Source organism: Scatophagus argus, chromosome 3 (genome assembly GCF_020382885.2).
Source record: "Scatophagus argus isolate fScaArg1 chromosome 3, fScaArg1.pri, whole genome shotgun sequence".
Lineage (NCBI taxonomy): Eukaryota > Metazoa > Chordata > Actinopteri > Scatophagidae > Scatophagus > Scatophagus argus.
The window spans coordinates 11,328,730-11,349,666 of record NC_058495.1 but is presented as its reverse complement, the minus strand read 5'-3'; the positions used below and the strand labels follow the sequence as shown (position 1 = coordinate 11,349,666).

General features: G+C 40.2%; 3 protein-coding genes across 4 annotated transcripts in view; 2 read left to right on the top strand and 1 right to left on the bottom strand.

Moving 5' to 3' along the window:
* Positions 1-5,893, top strand: part of sema3fa (sema domain, immunoglobulin domain (Ig), short basic domain, secreted, (semaphorin) 3Fa) — a 48,220-nt gene extending 42,327 nt beyond the window's left edge. For both annotated transcript variants that reach the window (XM_046383476.1, XM_046383475.1), the window contains exons 11-19: positions 309-378; positions 1,184-1,328; positions 1,447-1,669; positions 1,948-2,036; positions 2,179-2,220; positions 2,537-2,694; positions 2,837-2,904; positions 3,166-3,299; positions 3,425-5,893. In XM_046383476.1, coding sequence (XP_046239432.1) covers positions 309-378; positions 1,184-1,328; positions 1,447-1,669; positions 1,948-2,036; positions 2,179-2,220; positions 2,537-2,694; positions 2,837-2,904; positions 3,166-3,299; positions 3,425-3,853 — 1,358 coding nt within the window. In that variant the 3' untranslated portion in view covers positions 3,854-5,893. The remainder of the gene's footprint in view (positions 1-308; positions 379-1,183; positions 1,329-1,446; positions 1,670-1,947; positions 2,037-2,178; positions 2,221-2,536; positions 2,695-2,836; positions 2,905-3,165; positions 3,300-3,424) is intronic.
* Positions 5,894-7,334: 1,441 nt separating this feature from the next.
* Positions 7,335-10,761, top strand: gnat1 (guanine nucleotide binding protein (G protein), alpha transducing activity polypeptide 1). The gene is given in 9 exon segments (XM_046385263.1): positions 7,335-7,440; positions 8,130-8,156; positions 8,263-8,305; positions 8,398-8,539; positions 8,647-8,804; positions 8,891-9,263; positions 9,363-9,516; positions 9,612-9,828; positions 9,914-10,761. Coding segments are annotated over 8 exon segments (1,194 nt in total). The 3' UTR covers positions 9,803-9,828; positions 9,914-10,761.
* Positions 10,762-11,932: 1,171 nt separating this feature from the next.
* On the bottom strand, positions 11,933-20,213 carry edem1 (ER degradation enhancer, mannosidase alpha-like 1). Its single transcript, XM_046383477.1, has 12 exons — positions 19,555-20,213; positions 17,584-17,656; positions 16,656-16,759; positions 16,102-16,273; positions 15,806-15,989; positions 15,513-15,687; positions 15,009-15,129; positions 14,747-14,917; positions 14,585-14,658; positions 14,407-14,503; positions 13,074-13,259; positions 11,933-12,972 (listed from the first exon to the last, which is right to left on the bottom strand). Exons 1-12 carry the CDS (start codon positions 20,022-20,024, stop codon positions 12,883-12,885), a joined length of 1,917 nt encoding a protein of 638 aa, XP_046239433.1. The 5' UTR covers positions 20,025-20,213; the 3' UTR covers positions 11,933-12,882.
* Positions 20,214-20,937: the final 724 nt, after the last annotated feature.

Genomic DNA, 20,937 nt, shown 5'->3' with positions numbered 1-20,937 from the left:
ATCCACTATCTGGAACAATAAAATTCTTCATGTGTTCTGATTCATCAGTATCAACAATCTAACAGTGTCATATATAATAACATAGGAGTCATATGCACCATTTTTCTGCAGAATGTCCACTGTGTTGATACTTTCAGTATGTTTTGTTGATAATATTTCTTTTAATTTACAGCATTTAAGTCAAATTTTGAATACAGGACTTTTGATTGCTGTCAATGTGCTTTTTCTTCAGGACCTGATCTTCCTCCTCCACTGCTTGTCATGATTTATTACTGTGACTAATTGCTCTAAATTCTGGCTTTTATTAGGGGATGTGTATATCCAGCCGACTCAAGACACCAAGAATCCTGTCATCTATGGAGTGTTCTCAGTTTCAGGGTGAGTGACTGACAGTTTTCTCAAACTTTCCTGCAGTTAGGAGGAGCGGTGTATTTTGGTTCCCTCCCACAGTTTGCATTCATTTTCACTCAGCCTGAAAGTGTCACCTCTCTCTGATATTGAAATGCTGTGTTGCGTATGGCCTGTCAGATGCAGGCTACAAAGACAAAGCAGGGTTGTGAACGTGGAACCCAGAGGGAGTCGCGCTTCTCTGAGAGACTGACAGAGCCTATAGTTCCTTATAGGTCAGGTTTGATAGCAAGTTGTCATTCAGCACACAGCATTAAAATTCAAGGGAGCCAACTCAGACATGCAAATTGCAATTCCAACTGTACCCTAGCAGGGTGAGGTCCGCACCGAGTCATAATAAACTCTTGTCTTGATTAATGTATTTGAGAAACAAATACTGTTATTCTTTCCATCCTGTCCTTAGGCATCAGGCACATTTAAACCCAGCTGATAAAAACACATGCGGTGCTAATGACAGAGGCCCATGACAGGAGTTACAAACATAGTACACCCACCACACAGCAGCGAGAGCCTGTGCTCTGGCGATTCTCTGCAGTACGTGGGTGTTTGTATGTCAGTGTGTCAGACAGCTTGACTCTGGTTGAGTCGGTTTGAGAGTGTGTTTGTGCGTCACAATGTTTCAATGCGTTCCTGTAAGAGACCGGTTGAGTACGTGGGAAGGAAGTCGATTGTACGAGCCACAGAGAACACCCGTAGTAATTATCTAGGGTAGTGAGCTATTCTGTATCCTCTAGCTGCTGTTTCTGTGTGCTCACCCTTTACTCCCTTCCTCCAGATCTGTATTTAAAGGCTCCGCAGTGTGCGTCTACTCCATGGCCGACATCCGTATGGTCTTCAATGGCCCTTTTGCCCACAAGGAGGGGCCCAACTACCAGTGGGTTGCTTACACAGGGAAGATCCCCTACCCACGACCTGGCACTGTGAGTTAGAAATAATAAAGAAAATCTATCATCCGTTTCATAAGAACATGTTTTCACTGTGAAAGAAATTTGGTAAATTGCAGGTTTGAGTTAGGTCTGTTTTTTTCTTTGTCAACAGTGTCCCGGAGGCACTTTCACCCCCAACATGAAATCCACAAAGGATTACCCAGATGAGGTTATCAACTTCATGAGAAACCACCCCACTATGAACAATGCAATATACCCAGTGCACAAGCGCCCCCTGGTGGTCAGAACCAATGTGGACTATGAGTTCACCACAATAGCAGTGGACCAAGTGGCAGCTGCTGACGGGAGCTATGAGGTGCTGTTCCTGGGCACAGGTCAGTGCGCCAAGTCCTTGACTGGCTTTATGATGATTGTTGAATGAACTGATAGTTTTATCATCGTGTAGTTTGAAGCTCATTGTCAGGTATACATCCTCTACCCTTGGCTCTGTCTACATGGGACAAATTCAGGGATTTCTCATAACAGCTTCCTCTTAAATAAGTGAATATTTAAGTAGATGGATTAAGTGCAGCTTGAGTAGGAAGCAAAGTTTAGAGGTGTATGACGCAAAGCAACGGCCGGGCTGAAATTAAACTTCTCATGTGTTTTACAGATCGTGGTACAGTCCAGAAAGTGATTGTCCTGCCCAGAGATGACATGCAGACAGAGGAGCTGGTCTTAGAGGAAGTGGAGGTCTTCAAGGTCTGATGCTATTCTCTTTACTCGTTCTCTGTCTGTCCTTTTTCTGAGTTTATGTACAGTGTTTGTTATCTGAGATGAAAAATAACAGACTGAACATTTGTTGTCTGCTTGTCTAAAGTTGTTGTTATCTGCACCTCTTCAGGTTCCCACACCAATTACCACCATGAAGATTTCATCAAAACGGGTATGTTTTCTTAAGGTGGCAAAGTCACTTGTTGCTCAGCAGTCAGACTTATGCATTTAGTGTGTATGTAGTTCTGATATTAGATTCGCTGTTGCATAAAATTTGTAATGCTTTAATGTAAAGTGTATTACCACTTTACTTTACAGTTCCTGTGGTTTCACACAATTTCTTAGAAAGGAACTGATATGTGACTAAGTATTCGTTCATTATTTTATTGTGTAACCATGAGAAATCTGTGTAAAAAACTGTAGACTTCTAAAGTTAAACTTAAACCCAAAATGTGTATATCTGATGATTTTTTATTTTTTTTTAATAGCAACAACTGTATGTAGGCTCAGTCTTGGGGGTAACCCACTTGGCTCTCCACCGCTGTGATGTGTACGGGGAGGCCTGCGCCGACTGCTGTCTGGCCAGAGACCCATACTGCGCTTGGGATGGCAAATCCTGCTCCAGATACTCATCCTCTCAGAAGAGGTTTGGATTAAGATAGCACAGACAGACCGTGCATGCTGTACTGTACTTGTCTATGTGTGTGTGTTTAGAGAATGTTCCCTCTTTCTTGTAAATATGTTGAAGTTAAGCTTCATGTTTTTATTTGTTTACCTGACCTCTTTAGACGGAGCCGTCGGCAGGATGTAAAGTATGGAAACCCAATCCGCCAATGCAGAGGTTATAACTCTAACAGTGAGTATCACACACAGTTTGAAATAAAGATACTGAGGCCAAAATGGTCATAGTAATTTTTAATTACTAGTGTGTTATTTTAATTTATCTCTTATCCATTTCCTTAAGTTTGCTCTATCATCTAGATCATACACTATGTAGACCAAAGTATTGGGACACTTGACCTTTGCACCAAGAGAGACTTTAATCACATCACATTCTGAATACACAGACAGCTCAAACCCTGAAAGACAGCCCCATATTCTTGATATCGTTTTATAGCCAATAAGAATACTCTGGAGACTGTACAGTATGGGGTGGAGGGCAGCACTACATTCCTGGAGTGCCAGGCCAGGTCTCCTCATGTGTCTCTCAAGTGGCACCTGCAGAAGGAAAACAGCGACAGGAAAAAAGAGGTGAGCAAAGCGTTCACTGAAGAGCAGTTACAGTTATGTTTCCACAGCCATACACGAGCAACGAGAAAATAAATTTGTGTGTTTTAAATTTCAGAATTAACAGTATCTTCACTCCTTCCACCTAGATTCGCTCAGAGGGTCGCATCCTAAAAACAGAACAAGGTCTTCTGATCCGTTCTCTGCAGTCGTCTGACAGTGGCATCTACCAGTGCACATCCACAGAGAAAAACTTCAAACACACGCTTGTCAAACTGCAGCTTGTGGTCCTTTCTAGTCGCACAGTCAACAACGTGTTGGTGGAGACAGGCAGCCCGGCTCTCCCTCCGCTGCAGTCCAGCACCTGGACTCCGAGCGCCGGTCAGTATAAGGACCTGCTGACCATCCTAAGCCAACCAGAGATGGGCCTGATCAACCAGTACTGCCAGGATTACTGGCAGCTCGGGGAGGGCAGCCTCGGCGACAGCAAAGCCAAAAGCCTGAAGGAGTTGAAAGAACAAAAGAAGCCTCGCAACCGTCGGCATCATGATGAGCAGACAACTCCAGCTGAGACATGAGGAGCTGGATATACACCTCATCATGCGCAAACACCCCTCCAGGCTACCTTTTCACACCACTTCCTAATTCTTGCAACCCTCCATTTAGGGAAATGACTGTAGTTAGTAAAATCAAATTATCACAATGGGCGAGACAGAAAGTGCAACCAAAAACAACAGCATCAAACAGTTTCTGCATAACTGTTGGAAAACATACACAATATTTATTGTAGGTTGTAAAAAGTAATTCTTTGTACCTATCTAGAAAACATGTTTTTTGTGAATAGGTAAATCTGTGCAAATATTGTTGTTATTATAATATTATTGTTAGTGTTTCTGTTTGTTACAATATGTTATTATGTTGAGAATATCTTTATGTTTAGTGTTTTTGAGAAATAGCTACAATAACCCAGGACTTTGGGAGTTGTCCACGCGTGGACAAGGACCGAGGAGCACGTATTCAGAAACTGTTCAAGGCGACCATGTTGGATCACTTGACTGCAGGCAGTATTCAGTGTCTAAGCTGGAAATCGAGTCGCTGGTTCAGTAAATTTCAATCAACTTCTCAAACCTGTTCATCGGAACTCTACTGTACAGCAGATAGTCTTTTTTTTATTATTTTTATTACTGAAAGCTGTTGAAAGAATGATGGTGGCATTTCTTGGGACATGCAGTGGCAAAAAGAAATGCCCACAGACTGCAACTGTGATAGCATGTCATGCTCATACAGTCACACGTCAATGAAAGGCCCTTTGTGGCAGGTAAGACGTCACTCTCCTTTCATACTGTGGTCCAGCCTGGCCTCAAGTAATAATATTGCATCACCTACCCAACCCAAATTCTTCCAAAATCAGTTGCTGCCAAGTGTTTGTTTTGTTTATATGTGACTACCACATCTCAATGTTGTATCCTTGACAAACGTGATCTCTATGATAAGCTGTTTTTTTTGTGTTTTGTTTTGTTTTGTTTTTTTTTTTGGGGGGGGGGGTTCTTTTAATGACACAAAAGCTGAAAATATAACATTGCCTTTTCTTTTCTCTCTTGAGATAAAGAAGTTCCAGCAGGCAGCTATATGTAAGTTTGTGACAGTTTTTATAAATAAAAATATTAGAGAGAAAGCACCTTCTGTTGCCAACTTAGTAATGTTGATAAACAGTAAATACTTCACATGTATCTGTGGCATTTGCAGTACAGTATTCATGTAAGGCAGAGCATGCAGCGTGTATGCTCAAAGGTTTTTGTTTAGCTCGCAGTGTATTCAACATCTGCATTCCTGCCAGTTTCATGCTAAATACTGCTTTCATTAAATGAATATTAATCATGTAATAAGTCTACACTTCTGTTGAATTAGAGTGACAAATGTGCTGATTTGCAGTAACTGGGGATTGACTACTTTAACTGGTGCTGTGTTTACTGTATCAGCTTTTCCAGCTACTTCTTTTGTCAGTCCAGTGCAGTGCCATCCTGCAATCATGTGTGCCACAGACTTCGTATACCGTTAAAACTGTTTGTACTGAGGAACTTCCATATAGTAAAAAAAGAAAAAAAATGTCACAAGCACAACTACTAACACGTTGATCACCACCAAACCTGAAGAGAAACTTGTACCAATATCTTCAGAAGGTGGCTTTTCATTGTGCATGGCATGTACAGTGTATGTATATGGTATTTGTCTAAAATGCTATGTTGCTGTGGATGTCAGTGAATGTCTTTCTTGTTGTGGGACTATGGAAATATTATCAGTGCAAGAAAGATGTGCTGAAAGTTTTGGTGGGAAATGCTGAAAGTACAGGAAGGTCGGATTGTGATTTTTTAACCCCCTCCCCCTGTTTGTCTCTTAATCTCTATTCTCAAAACTTTGCAAAACCAATTAGCATATATTTGAAAAACGTGCATCTATTCTATTTCTCTGGCAAACTTTGCTCTGGGTCATTGAGGGAAAGTAATGTATGATATAATGCACAGTCGATGTTATTGTAATGACTTGTAAAAAAATTATTATCTTTTTCTTCCTCATCAATGTTGCTGACTAATAAATTAAAGCTCTATATTTTATAATAACAGTGGTTCTGTTCTGTTTTTCACCAGTGAGCACATAGTCTGGGGGAAAGTATTCAGATTCTGAATGAGCACAGCTGAACGTAACATATTGCAGGAGAAGTAAAAGTTCTGCATTGAGAAAGTTACTTCCACACACGTAGTATATTTTCATGTGGAAGTAAAATTTTACTGTTGTAGACAACCAAGGTGGACCTACTTTTAATAATTTTCTATACTGTTAGGTCTTAAATATTTTATAAGCTGATCATATGTTTTCTGCTTGTTCAGTAAGTTGTAACTACACCTGTCAAATAAATGCAGTGGAGTAAAAAGGACAATATTTACCTTTTGAAATATGATGGAATAGGAGTACAATGTGGCTTGAAATTTAAACGCTGAAGAAAAATACAAGTACCTCAAATTTGTACTTCAGTACAGTACTTGAGTAAATGTCTTTATTTACATTCCACCACAAGTGATTTGTACCAGTGTTTCCATTGGTTGTTGGGCCTCAGGAGCTTCACCAGTGTTGATACAGTGATAAAGTTAAAGTGACAATAATAAACATTATTTACTCATAGTTTTTCAACAGACAAACAAAAACAGAGACAGCAAGAAGTTGCTGTATGTGTGGGGAAATGCTGTGCAATGCCCAGACACTCATAATTGAAAGTGAGTAGATTAGGATCCTTAACCAGCTTCAGATTGAGGTCAATGAGATCTGTCAGGAGAACCCACAAAGCTCTTTAAGCACTTCAGAGCTCACTGTTCAGTCTGCATGCATCCTGTAAGAAATGGCAGTATGTCTTTCTTTACATTTGGACTGGGAGGTGAGGGGTCAGTTCACTGACCCCATTTGCGGTGTGGAGCAAAGGCTGGTTCTTTTGTTTGAATCACACTGATAGACCCACTTTTGCAAACATCATACATTCAAGAGCACTCTTAATCTAACATCTGTTTTAACTTCTATGTTGTTCTTTTTGTGAGATGAATCTAGTTTAGGTATAAGTCCCCAGCTATAGGCACGAACACTCACGTTATTCTCACTCAAGTTATTTAGTTTTACATGCTTCTCTTTTAAAGGCAACTAAGAACAGCATAGAGAGATAAGCACTTGAGCCGATGTTCATCTTCCGCTGAGCACAGCAAAGTCCCCCTAAAGGTTAGATCACTCCTCCACTGATGTATGCCTGCTTCTCCTCACACCTTTCGCTCTGCCCTAAAACACCCCTGTCCTTGTGCTCCATTGGTCCTCTCCAGTCAGGTGGGCAGAGGATGCCCCAAATCCTCTCCTAAGACAGAAAAATACTCAAACATTGCTCAGTGTTTGCTGCAGGCAGTTGACGCATCAGTTGCACAGTTGTCGGCACCGGTCAGAGAGTAGGCGATCACCTAGGACCTACTTCCATTTTTCCTGACACTTGGCTTTTGAGCAAAGGGGCCCCAAGCCAGGAAAAGTAGGATGGGGGCTGGAGCGAGCGCAGAGGAGAAACACTCCAGAGAGCTGGAGAAGAAGCTGAAGGAGGATGCCGACAAGGATGCAAGAACTGTCAAGCTGCTGCTGCTAGGTAAAGACAGTTGAGCTGGATGAAACCTCATCATCATGGTTATACATATTTAGGGGCCCCATGAGGCCCCATGGTGAGGCTATTTTAAGTTCCACAAGAGAAAAGTTGTCTAAGTTGTCATATGTCTATGAAACATTCAGCAATTACAGCTGTTGCATTACTAAGTTTTTTGTAAGAAGCTTGTCTTAATCTTTTGTACATTTTATTATCAACACTAACTGATCTTTTTTGACTTAAGTTCATTATGGCCTGAAGAACCTTTAAATACTCACTGAATTTGTATAACTTCACTAGCTAGTTTATTTATATTAACTGTGATTAAAAAAACAGGTTTGAATCAAGTAAGGTATTAATAACGTGTGGCACTGAATTTCTAAGACATGTTGATAAGCACTAAACCCAATCCCTTGTTAATCCTGAAACAATAGGGCTTAACCCTGAAGGACACAGATACCCTCCCATCCATCCCAAGCAGGGCCTGAGGTTGTAGCACTCAAATACAATAATATGTAACTGACTGCTCAAGGGGGGGCAATTAGTAAGAGTTTTTAAATTAGGTCAGGTTTTCTTTAAGGACCAACACCTTCTGTACAACAAAATAGCTATGTGTTGTACATAACAATGTTGGACTTTAAAGCACAGTGCAGCTGAGAGTAATCTGTTCTGAAGATGTGTTGTTTCACGCTCAGCTTCATCACCTTCCCATGACCACGTAGGTCAGTGACAGGAAAACGTCCCCCTGACATCAGCTTTGGACAAAAATAGACTTTTTATTATTATAAATTCTACCTACATGTAATATATTTTTCTTCTTTCACATAGGTGCTGGTGAATCAGGAAAAAGCACTATCGTCAAACAAATGAAGTGAGATCATTTGACTTTGCACCTGAGCAATGCTTAATTTCTTTTCCAACTCACTGTAAATCACACACTCTAATACTGTACTTTCTCATCAGAATTATCCACAAAGATGGTTACTCACTTGAAGAATGCTTGGAGTTCATTACGATCATTTACAGCAACACCCTGCAGTCCATCATGGCTATTGTGAAGGCCATGAACACTCTCAACATTAACTATGGCCACTCTGATCAGCAGGTAACAAGAAACACTTCAGTGTTATTTGGGTTAACTGATTTCAGGTTTCCAGCAGACCATTAAACATAACCGGTACGTGTCCATGTCCACTTGAATCCACCCTGCAGGATGATGCCAGGAAACTCATGCATCTTGCAGATACCATTGAGGAAGGCACCATGCCTAAGGAGCTGTCAGAGATTATTCTGCGCTTGTGGAAGGACACCGGCATACAGGCGTGCTTTGACAGGGCCTCGGAGTACCAACTCAACGACTCAGCTGGATAGTAAGAAATGAACCAAGCCGAGATTCCAAATTGTGAAAGTACCTCACACTAGCGTTTGTTATTGAATGAATTTTGTCTTCCCTCAGTTACCTGAATGACTTGGAGCGACTGATCCAACCAGGCTACGTGCCCACTGAGCAGGATGTGCTGCGATCAAGAGTGAAGACCACTGGTATCATCGAGACCCAGTTTTCTTTCAAGGATCTCCATTTCAGGTGAATCAGCATGATGTTTTATCACGAGGATAGCACCAGTAACCCTTTCATCACAGTTCCTACTGTGCTGGATTTCAATCATAATAAAGATAACATACTTCTGTTTCCATGCAGAATGTTTGATGTGGGCGGCCAGAGATCAGAGAGGAAGAAGTGGATCCATTGTTTCGAAGGTGTGACCTGCATCATTTTCATTGCCGCTTTGAGCGCCTACGACATGGTGCTGGTGGAGGATGATGAAGTGGTATGACAAGTTATATTTCACACTATTTATATCTTATCTTTTCTGGACATGCAAGAGTTGGTTTATTCGAAAGGCTCTTGAAACACATTTTTGTTTCAGAATCGAATGCACGAAAGTCTGCACTTGTTCAACAGTATCTGCAACCACCGCTACTTCGCCACCACCTCCATTGTACTCTTCCTCAACAAGAAAGATGTGTTCGTTGAAAAGATCAAGAAAGCTCACCTCAGCATGTGCTTCCCTGAATACGACGGTGAGGTTATTGCAATGCATACATTGCAGTGCATTTGATGACATTTAATAAATGACTAACTAAATGTGCCCCTTTGAATTGATCTTTTCATTTAGGCCCCAACACTTACGAGGATGCTGGTAACTACATCAAAGTGCAGTTCTTGGACCTGAACATGCGCCGAGATGTAAAAGAAATCTACTCTCACATGACCTGCGCTACAGACACAGAGAACGTCAAGTTTGTGTTTGATGCCGTAACAGACATCATCATCAAAGAAAACCTGAAAGATTGTGGTCTCTTCTAAGAGCCACGCTGAGACGTCTAATGAAGGTGAGTGAGGTGTGCACAGTATCGCAAAGACGATTCACATTTAAATCATTTGGGTGAGCTAACTTTCTTTCTTTCTTTTCTACAGGGTGATGTTGTAGCCCTGTTACATTCCACAAATCCCTTCTCAATTCAAATGGAGGATGAACAAAGATGAAAACCATCCCTTAAAACAGCCATCCTCAAACCGGCGAACGCAAAAAATAAAAAATGAAATTTGTTGTGTTCAAAACTGAGTTTTAGCTTTGACCAAAGACTTCAGGTCAACTGAGACCAGAAGACAGCTCTTAAAGTCAGAAAATCCTGTGCAGATTTCAGACGAGTAAAATTTTAGTCAAGCTAACTTTTCTCTTGCGTCTCTTGAACTCTTTTCAGAGGGCTATGCAATCTGTAGTTAAGACACCAAAAGCTTCTGTCAGCATAAAGTGAAATTCTTCTGAATTGTACTAATGTGAATAGATGAAATATTGTCTCTTTGCTCCAATAACCGGTTGGTATTTAGCCAAAAAAAAAAGAAAAAAAAAACCAATCATCTCACCACCTGCAAACGCACTTCAACTCAAGTTAAAAATTAAAGATTTAAAAAGAACCTGACACTAGAAAGGGTTTTACATACAAATGCTTCAGAACAGTTTGAGACCGTTCAGTTGGGTAACAAACTGAATATTTATGGAAACTTTTAGAAAGAGTAACTTTTTGCAATAGTTGAGAAGGGTCAATGTATATAATTAAACTGCTTTCCATTGGACAGTTCATGACGTGTGGTGATACCATGTGGATCTGTAACACTGTTGAGTGGCAAATGTAATATACTTACAAAAACCCTTGTCTAAAAAAGTAAAGTGAATCTACAGGCCTTTGAGGTGACTATCCTGTACAGAAACCAATGATTGTAAACCTTGACTTAAACCTATTAAAGCTTCTGTAGAAAACTGAGTAGTGTTCCATTTTTCATAACTGAAAATCAACACAGCAATGTCTTGATCATAATATCTGATTTATTAATTTCACATCATATTTCATGTTCTTTTCTATAATTACAAAATCGGTCATGTTTAGGATTGAACAGCCTTTAATTTCAGTCAGATTGTAGGATTAGTTCGAGATTTTGGGAAACTTATTTGCTTCCTTGCTAAGTTAGATGCCACTTTAACATCTGCAGAGTAAGCATCAAGCTCCTGCCAACAGCTGATTACAGCTGTGGTTTAGAAAGACAAGAAACAGGGACAAACAGCTCGCTTGGCATGTTCAAATACCAAAATCAACTTCTAAGCACTCCTAAATCTCACTAATTAACATGTTATATCTAGTATGTTTTTGTAGAAAAGAATCATAGGACCTATGAGGTGTCAATCGGTGAGCTTTACATGTGCTGGTAGGCTGATTTATGTCCCCTTTGGACAGACCCAAGCTAGCTAATTCCCTGTTTCTTGTCTTTGTGCTAAGCTAACAATGAGATCAATTGCTATCCAGTTAACTTTAATATGTTCTCATCTACTCCTACAAATAAAAACTAACATCATACTTCTGACCTGTGCATGTGCATGCAGGACTTGCAGATTTCTGGGCAGCAAACATGTGATCTGCATGCAAGTCATGCTCACAAATTACTTTTTGTGAAATGGGCCCCAGATTGCTACAATGTGGGTTCAATCTTTACATGTAACTCTCGGCAGGAAAGTGAATAAGCTTATTTTCCCAAAATGTCAAACTATTCCTTTAAAGATGATGACAAAGTGGTTGGATATCAGCCAATTTGAAATATCACTGCTACGGCCTGGAGCAGTTTCGACAACACTTGAGAATATGAACAGCTGTCTCCCAAAGCCAAAGAAGATGCCAATGTTCAAATGTAATCGAGCCATGCAGTCTGGAGCTCTGCTGAGTTTTATGTACACTCAGGATGTCTAGTAAAAGATGAAGCCGTACAGAAAATATCTCAATCAAACATCACAACTGAAGAGACATCATGCCCTTTTTCTGTCTGCATTGAACAATAATGCATATTCACAGTACACAGTACTTCAGTTCAGTGAAGTTATTCTTAACCAAGTTGTAAGATTTGCAAAATAAATACCTAAGACTATCCTAAGACATGACAGGCAACAACATTTCAACAAAGTTTTATTTTTTTTAATGAAAGCATTCACTGATTTTTGTTTTTCCTTTAAACCCTGAGTTCTCACCACATGACAATTAACAGGTATAAAGATGTGCAATTAAGAGAAACAGAAACGCAGCTTCAATAAACTATGCATTCTCAATACATCTGGCAGAAAAATGATGGAAAACACATTCTCACTGATTAACGTTAAAAATGCATTTTATGGCTTGTTTCATCATGTTTAAAAAAAAAAGATTTACACGCATGTCATAATCGGAGTAAAACTGTACATACACATGGAATGACACCTATTGTGCAATATCAACAATGGACTCCAAAATGTTATGCACAACTAATATGCACTGTACAGCATCCAGAAAGACCAAGACAAACTGAAGGCACTTTAAAACAACGAGAGTCATCCTGATGTGCAGCCCTTATGTTTTAAAAGCACCAATGTAGTCAAGTGAATCAGCTTCAGAGGCACTAATCAACATGTTCAGAGGGATTTTTCAGAGGTGAGCGTTTTTATAGGCTATTCATTTTACATATGTGTGGCTAGATGGCACTGTTCCCATAAACACAATATTGTGATTCACAGCTCAGCTGTGATTTCAAATATGTAGACAAACAGAACACACACTTTCACACACACAATACATACACACTCACACCTAAACCCACACCTCAACAAACCTCAAGTATGGTAACTCTAAAATCATTTACACAATCTGTTCACGACTCCTGATTTTCCAAAGGAAAAGTTGCTCATGTTCTACTTAATACAGGAAGTGATCAAGCTGCTTTCTCAGGTTTGCTTTAGTGTCAGTTTCCTGTCTGGTTCCTGAGCTGCAGAACAGAAGGAACAACGATTTTGACCAACAGTGGAAAATTTTAAACTCACTACAACTGCACCTGCCGAAGACCTGTTCATGCCAGTGTCATCCTTTTATTCAGAAAAGTCCCACCATATGATCAATCTGCCTCATGTAGACGCTCTTTAATGGCAGAGCGTAACGCCGCTCCTCTGGGATCCTGCTGCACTGCAGAACGACAGAAAAAGGAAAGACGAACGTATCATAACATTGTGTATTTTAAGTTTCACAGTTACACATGACCATGAAAATAGTGTACATAGCCGTACATTGCTGCTGTTGCTAGGCAGTGGTCGGTGGTTTGACTCTCTTCCTGTCAGCACTCCCTCTTCACAAGGAAACAAGTCATTCCACTGTTTCTCCCTGAAGCGCTTGTCTATAGGCACAACATGGCCTTCTGTGGTGAAGATGAATTTGTTGTCAGATCTGTGAAGCGGGTTGTCCTCATCGAACAGCTGCAAAGCAAGAGAGACATTTGAGCTGAGCCAAAAGCGGGCATGAATTTTATTCTGAAAATTGCTGTGTGACACACACACACACAAAAAAAAAAATCAAAAATGATACCACTTATAATTTAATGTCTAATCATTAATATTGTGACAATGTTTATGGGATATTTAATGGTGTTTCTAAGAGATACACTACATAGGCAAAAAATTTGGACACACCTCTTTATTATTAAATTCAGGTGTGGTATGGGGCTGTTTTTCAGGGCTTGGGCTGGGCTCTTCACTTTCAGTGAAGGGAAATCTTAATGCTTCAGCATACCAAGACATTTTGGACAATGCTATGTTTCCAACTTTGTGGCAACAGTTTGGGGAAGGCCCTTTTCTATTCCAGCATGACTGTACCTCACTGCACAAAGCAAAGTCCATAAAGACGTGGCTGGAGGAGTTTGGTGTGGAAGAACTTGACTGGCCCTCACAGAGCCCTGACCTCAAAACCCATCCAACACCTATGGGATTAACTGGAACAAAGACTGTGAGCCAGATCTTTTCGTCCAACACCAGTGTCTGACCTAACAAATGCTCTACTGCACAAATGGGCAAAAATATTCCCACAGAAACTCCAAAATCTTATGGAAAGCCTTCTCAGAAGAGTTAAAGTTGTTGCAGCTGCAAAGTTGTTGTTGTTGTCTATTTAGAATGCAATGTCATTAAAGTCCGGATAATTGTCAGGTGTCACAATACTTTTGCCTATATAGTGTATCAATAATCAATTTATTCAATTAAGAAATTTATCAGAAGCTTTTATCTGTTTTATGTCAATTTAAATCAAATATCTGTGGGTTTGACACTGCTGGGTAGAACAAAAAAGGCTATCTGAAGATGCTGCCTTGAGGTCTAGAAAATAATCAAGGCATTTTTCACCCTTTTCTGAAATGTTTTAACAATTAAACCATTCAGTGACACACGCATTAGTAAGTGTATTAAAAATGTGTCTTTAAATTGAGGAAAACATAACATGTTGTCTACTGTATTCTAAACTTTACAATATATGTAGTATCATATTATGCTCTCATATCCATTTCTAACTCTGTTAGAGCTGTTATTACTCTATCTATTATAGCTCTATCTCTGACATGTGCAGGTTGTAACTTACCAAGTAAAGGTATTTGCATGTCTCACTGAGGAAGAAGCTCTCCATACGATCCTCTTTGGATTTGTCTACAACATGGTGTAGAGTGGCATAACCACATCTGAAAGCGACACAGGTCATCTTGAAGGAGACATCATAAAAACATTCCACAAAAAAAAAAAAGAAGGTAAAGATTACACACCTGACTTTGGCATTTTTCTCAAGGCTCTGAAGAATATCCATTCCAACGTGCAAATAGAAAGGATTTTTTGTCGCCTGCAGGAAACTGAAGTGAGTGAAAAGCTACTCGCAAACAACAACCCACCAACACCAATGCCTGGTTACAGCAGGTCATAACTGTTACCTGGTACAGCAGATAGGTCGACTCCACCAGCTCTGGTCTTAAAGGGTAGAAGAGCACATCAGGAGCCTGCAATTGCCAGTTGTATCTCTCTGGCAAAGCCCCAAAGCGCTTCCAGATGGCATAGTAGAAGGCATGCAGGCAAATAGCATTATCTACATCACCATTCAGCACCTAGTACACAAAGTGGAAACACCTACCTTTAGTTGAACACCACCATACATATTTTACCTCATCTGTGAAAGCTGAGAGTGCATAATGTAACCTGCAGCCCTGGAAAGAAGGCCTGAAGGGAGTCAATCCAAGTGTTCATTATCTCACCGTTGAACATGTTCACATTAACATAGAGAGGAGGGTCACCCTCTCCTTCGTTACATGACTCTCTCCTGGAAAAACACAGAGGCACAGCAGGTTTCACAATACGTCACACCACTCAATTAGGTAGTGAAGGTTATGTCCCTTGCTATTATCAGTGGTTGCTGACAAGGAAGAAAGTGCTACTGTGCAAGTCTGTGTGAATGCAAACGCCCCATCAGACATCTCGTGACAATCTCAAGTCTCAGAATTCAACTTTCCACACAGAATACTGGAAACTGTCAGCGGTTTCATTTCCTGTTTGTTTGGCCTATCCCAGACAGAGGCACATTTACATAGCGGTGACAGTTTCACGTTTCAGATGCAACCTTGTGTAAAGCTCCCTAATGCCTCCAGCACGCCCAGTTACTTTCACACAAGCTGCAATACCACATTCTTTCAGTGTGGAACTCACCCTCTCCTCATGTGATTCTGAATGCTCTCATAAGCAGCTTGGAACATCCTATAGTCTTCTTTTTCACCAAAAAGGATGTATGATTTGAGCAAATACTCATAGAAGGAGTCCATGCCAGCTCCCAGACCGCTCTGCTTGCCAACCCACTGGCCTGTTTGGATATTAACTACATTCCCTAAAAAAAATGACAAAACAGAAATTGCTTAAAATATCGCGATTATTGTAGGTATCACATTCACAACTTGCAGATTTAATCATACTAGGTAGAAGTTTATATTAAAAGCTGTACTTACCTAACAGGCCGGTATCTTTGCTCCTGAGGCTCCACAGAGCTCTGACAGCTCGCCTGGCAACCCACTCAAAGGTGGAATCTCCAATCAAGCGACTCAAAATCCCAAACTCCACCAGCAGGGACCCAGCACCTGCAGTACAAGTCTCATTGATGCTGTCAGGAGGAACTCCCGTCTTCAGGTTCACCTGCATTTGAGATACAAGCCAGTCAAGATGCTGAATGACATTTAAATTTTTCAAAGACCGAAGTGTATATCAGCAGGTATCTTTACTCTGTAGCCACACCAGTCTCACTCACCCTGGGGTAAGGAATGCCTGTGCTGGTGTTCTCAAAAGCCGGCAATAAGCGGACAGCCAAGTCATGAGCCAAGTGAAGCAGCTCATTATCGTAACCTTCAAAGCCCACCTTGCCAAAAGGATGTTTTGGGTCCGTCAGCAGGATATGAGATGAGATAAGGCTTCCCAAAATCCTTCAGAGAAAAAAAGAAATAAAATATTCCAACTGGTTACACACAGAAACAAAACAGCCAAGAAATGGAGAAAAGTATCATTAAAACATATTTTCTGTTATTATTATCAGTAGGTCCATTTGAGCTCATAATTTTCCCATAAAGAAAAATGGGTCTGGGTTCTTATGAGAGAGAGAGATGCAGTCATGAACTTGTAATAGTAAATGTTTGTACAGGATATATAAAAAGAATGAAGCAGAGTGTTTGTGAGTCCTACAAGATTTGGGTCTTAAAACCTATTTGAAATCATAAGAGCTGTAAAAATAAGGAAATTGGATCAGTCACTCCAGCTGGGCAGTTTTTTTCTTGTGTATAGCTCTTAAAATAGCAGCAATGTTTTCACCTGATGGTTGCCTCAAAAACCTGCACAGTTGAGTCCTTGTCAAACGACACATTATCTATAACCAGCTTGACCGCCCTCTGGAATTCAGTCACATTGCCAAGCACCTGCAGAGACAGACCACATTATGTAAGCAAAGAATAGTTCCTCAACAAGCTCCTTTGATCACATCACAACATAAATTCTGAGTGGCTTCCAGATATTTTGCTCAATTTCAATTTTTATCATCAGAATCAGAATCAGAATCAGAATTCAGAATCAGAATTTATCCCCGAAGCGAAATTCTTTTAATTACAGAGAGTAACTATTGTAAAGAAGCTATGATTACTAATTTGAGCCATCCAGCTACAACTTCATGAGTCCAGTGAAATAAATCACAGAATTTATTTTGTGGCCTTAATTTTTGTAATCCAGAATCTTGTTTAGGATTCCAGATCCTGCAGCTGAGCACAGAAAACACAGCAAAACTCTCAGAGTTAATTTTCCAGTAAATGTGTTCAAATATAGTTGAGTTCAAATGACACTGTTAAAAGTTAAATTAACAGTAAAGAGAGCTGGAGTCATTGGGTGGTGTTTGGGACTCAACTCAGCATAGTGTCAGAAATGACTCTCTTGGAGTTGATTTAACACTATAAATTTTGTAGTGAAGGAGACACTCTAGACCATCAGTTTTAGGGCTTGCACAACAGTCACAACAGCAGGCAGTTAGACTACGGGCTCCACGATACTCCATGTCAGGGGAAGTTTTGGTTGTGGTAGAAAACACAAAATTTACAACACAAGTAGTGCTGCTGCTGCTGTGTTAAGACCAGGTAAAACCTCTCTTCTCTATTACAAGTAATGGACCGAGCTTCTTCCAATCTCATATTAAAACTTAATATTCTGCCAAAAACTAATACAGATACTTATACTGGAATGGGATGTAACTTACCAGCAGGGTGTCTAAGGTGTCAATCAGTGTGAGGGAGTAGTTCCCCAACACATCATTTATGTTGATGTTTGACCTGTGATGAAAGCAGTGAAACAGACTCGGTGTTGTTGTGCAAAAGAGGAAGAAATTATCAACAGATCACAGAAACAGGGAGCATATTTTAAATCCAGCAACAAAACGGTTGAATGCGAGTACAAAATCTCATTTTGGTTGACAGGGTGGACAGCCCAATAGAAACTCCACACTAAAAAACTATAACTTATACTTATCATTGATTAATCTGATGATTATTTAATCAGTTAATCATTTGGTCGGTAAAATATCACCTGAGCAACTGTTCAAAACAGATACATGACAACAGATACAAAAATGTTCATATAAAGAAGAGTTTGGTTGCCTTTGCCTTAACAGCATCATCATCTTGTGATGTGACTTTATTGAGTGCTCAAAGCACTGCAAAGGAACACCAGTCACCCCCAGTGTGTTTGTATGGCAGCACAGATCAGAGGTCAGTTTCTCTAAATCCTGGCACGAAATGAGCCAAACTACTTGCATCGCAAGACACCAGCATGACTGTGTACAAAATGTTATTTAGGCATATACTCCTGCTTTTATGTGACAAGTCAAATTAGCTTCTGTAAGAAAATCAGCCTATTTAGCATCTTATTTTTTTGATTATTACACACCTCATACAGTGACTGCATTAGCATTACTTTGTATAGAAACTAGACAATAGTTAATCTTCAAAGTCTGTATGGCAAGTGAGACTTTTGATTAGAGCACATTATAGTGTAGAGCTGCAACAATTAGTAGATTATAAGATTACAGGATCAAAAGAAAATTAGTTATAAACTGCTTTGATAACTGAGTAACCATTTCACTTTTTTAAAGCAAAAAAGTTCAAACATTTTCTGGTTCCAGCTTCTTAACGGTCAGGATTTGCTGCTTTTCTTTGTCGTTTATGGTAGTAAATGAAGAGTCTTAGGGTTTGGACTGCTGTTTGGGCAAAAGAAGCCATTTCAAGACATCTCTCATGGTTCTGGGAACTTGTGATGAGCATTTTTCACATCTGTTTTGACATGTCATAGACTAAACAGTTAATTGTGGCAAATAATCAGCAGATGAATCAGTAAAGAAAATAGGCCCTACTAAGTAGCCTTTCAGTTTCAATGTCCAGCACAGGAAAATAACATGCACAAGTGTGTCAGACATACTTTTACACACTAATAAAAGCAGAGCTGAACCACCCCCAAAAACTGAATGACTCTGAAACTGAAGGTTTCTGATTGATTTGGGTATACAAACACTTAGTTAGTTTGCTGGAGTTTCATTATATTTACAGACTCTGCTCCTCTCTCTCTGAGTGTCAGGTTTCTAAGAGCTCAAGAGGGAATGATTAGTCAACAAAATTGGTCAGCACAGAATTTACTTGTAATGATTTGGATAACTGATTGATCATTCAGTCATTTGGGGGGAAAAAACAAAACATTTACTGGTTCCAGTTTGTCAGATGCAAGTATTTGCTGTTTTCTTAGTGTTTTATCATAATACACCAATTATTTTCATATTTTGAACTTTTGGTCATACCAAACGAGATGTTACATTTAACTATTTAAATACAAAATAAACTGAATAAGGATTACTTGCAGCCCTCGTGTTTTTTTTTTCCTCGACTCTTGTAACAGAAGGGCTCACTATCCTAATATCAAATAAATGAATGAAATTTTAAACAAATGGTTAACGCGACAGAAAGCCCCTGTAACACCATCGAGATCCTAAGCGACCTACTGTACTGTCCAATGTAAAAAGTGTCTGAAACACAAACTGTTATTACCGAGCAGCACTGGATTACACTACTATGACAAATGAAATGCAAACAGCGCGATGTGCACATGTTAGCGGTCTACAGTTAGGATGTAAATGACTTTGTGTCCAGCGGATGTCTGCAAGAAGCAGCTTTGAATGACTCACGGGTTTAGCACGTCTGGTCCCCTCCCCTCACAGTCAATGGGATTCAGCTCGTCCTCGGGGAAGGCGTATTTCATGTAATTGTCATATCCAAAATAAAACATTTCTCTGGCCATGTCCTTCATTTTCACTTTCAGTGTGTCTGGGAAGGAGCTGTATCTACGGACGTACTCGTCCTTGTTTCCGTCGAAAAAGCTCAAGTAGGATCTCTTGAGTGACTCCTCTCCAACCCTTGCACAGGTACTCGCCGTCCCTTCATATTTGTGGTTTTGTATTCGTTGAGACCACGAGTTACCTCTCAGGTTGGTCCCCTTTTCCTCCCTGAATAACAAGTCTAATTTGTGCAAACTGAAAGTCAGAGGAAAGTTGAACCCCCAGCTAACGTTAGGTCCGAGCCCGAAGGCTAGCCACAGCACACAGCTGAGGGAGAGTCTCAGTACGACCAGACCAACTACTACCGACCTCCATTGCATCTTTGATCCGGGTCGATATTACAACGCATAATTTAAGTCCACACACCTACGAGAGGTGAATGAACCCGAAATTCTATTTGTCTGGTTAAACTATGAGCAAAGAGAGGTTGTAGTGATTCCGCCTCACACGCTTCCTGTCAACAGAGCCCTGTCTCCAAGATCGTGAGATGTGATTGGGTCTCCTCTTGTGTCGTCATTAAAATAAAAAGAAGAACGCTCGTCCTGTGATTGGCAGCGGAACTGTCAATTTATTGGTCACGTTTCGTGGCATATCTGACGTGTACTTCAATATATTTTCTTCACCAATAGTAGACAGCCACAAGAGCGAAAACGTTCAGGACGACTGGGAGACACAATCTGGTCAGGTTCATGTCCCAACAGATTGAACGTCAGCTGTGAAACGTAAATGTAGAAGGCGTATATATTTTAATTTGTTGAATTATCAATATTCGTAACATTTTCTCATAAGACCCCAAGCGCTGGCTTTATTGATGGCCATTAAAAACATTTACCATGCCTTAAACTCACCAGAGAAACATTTCCTTCTTCGGCAGATGAATGAGAAAACATCTCTACAGTGTCGAAGTCTGCACATTCTGGCCAGGCATCCAAGTGAAGCAACAATGAGCGAAACACACTTTTGATTAGAGGAGGCATTTACCGTGCATTGTAAGCCATGAAACTACAGTCAACGGCTTGTGCAAACTGTGACAAAACGCTTCATGAACAGATGGTCAACAGATATCAGGTCTTCACACACATTTGCAGCACAGGGGCGCCACACAGCTGGAAGCAACAGCGCAAAAATTAATGCATTTTTATAAAAGAAAACATTAACCTGTGGGGTAAAAGAGTAAATGTCATATATTTATTTATAATGAGTGTGGCACTGGTAAGGGAGCCACATCTACTG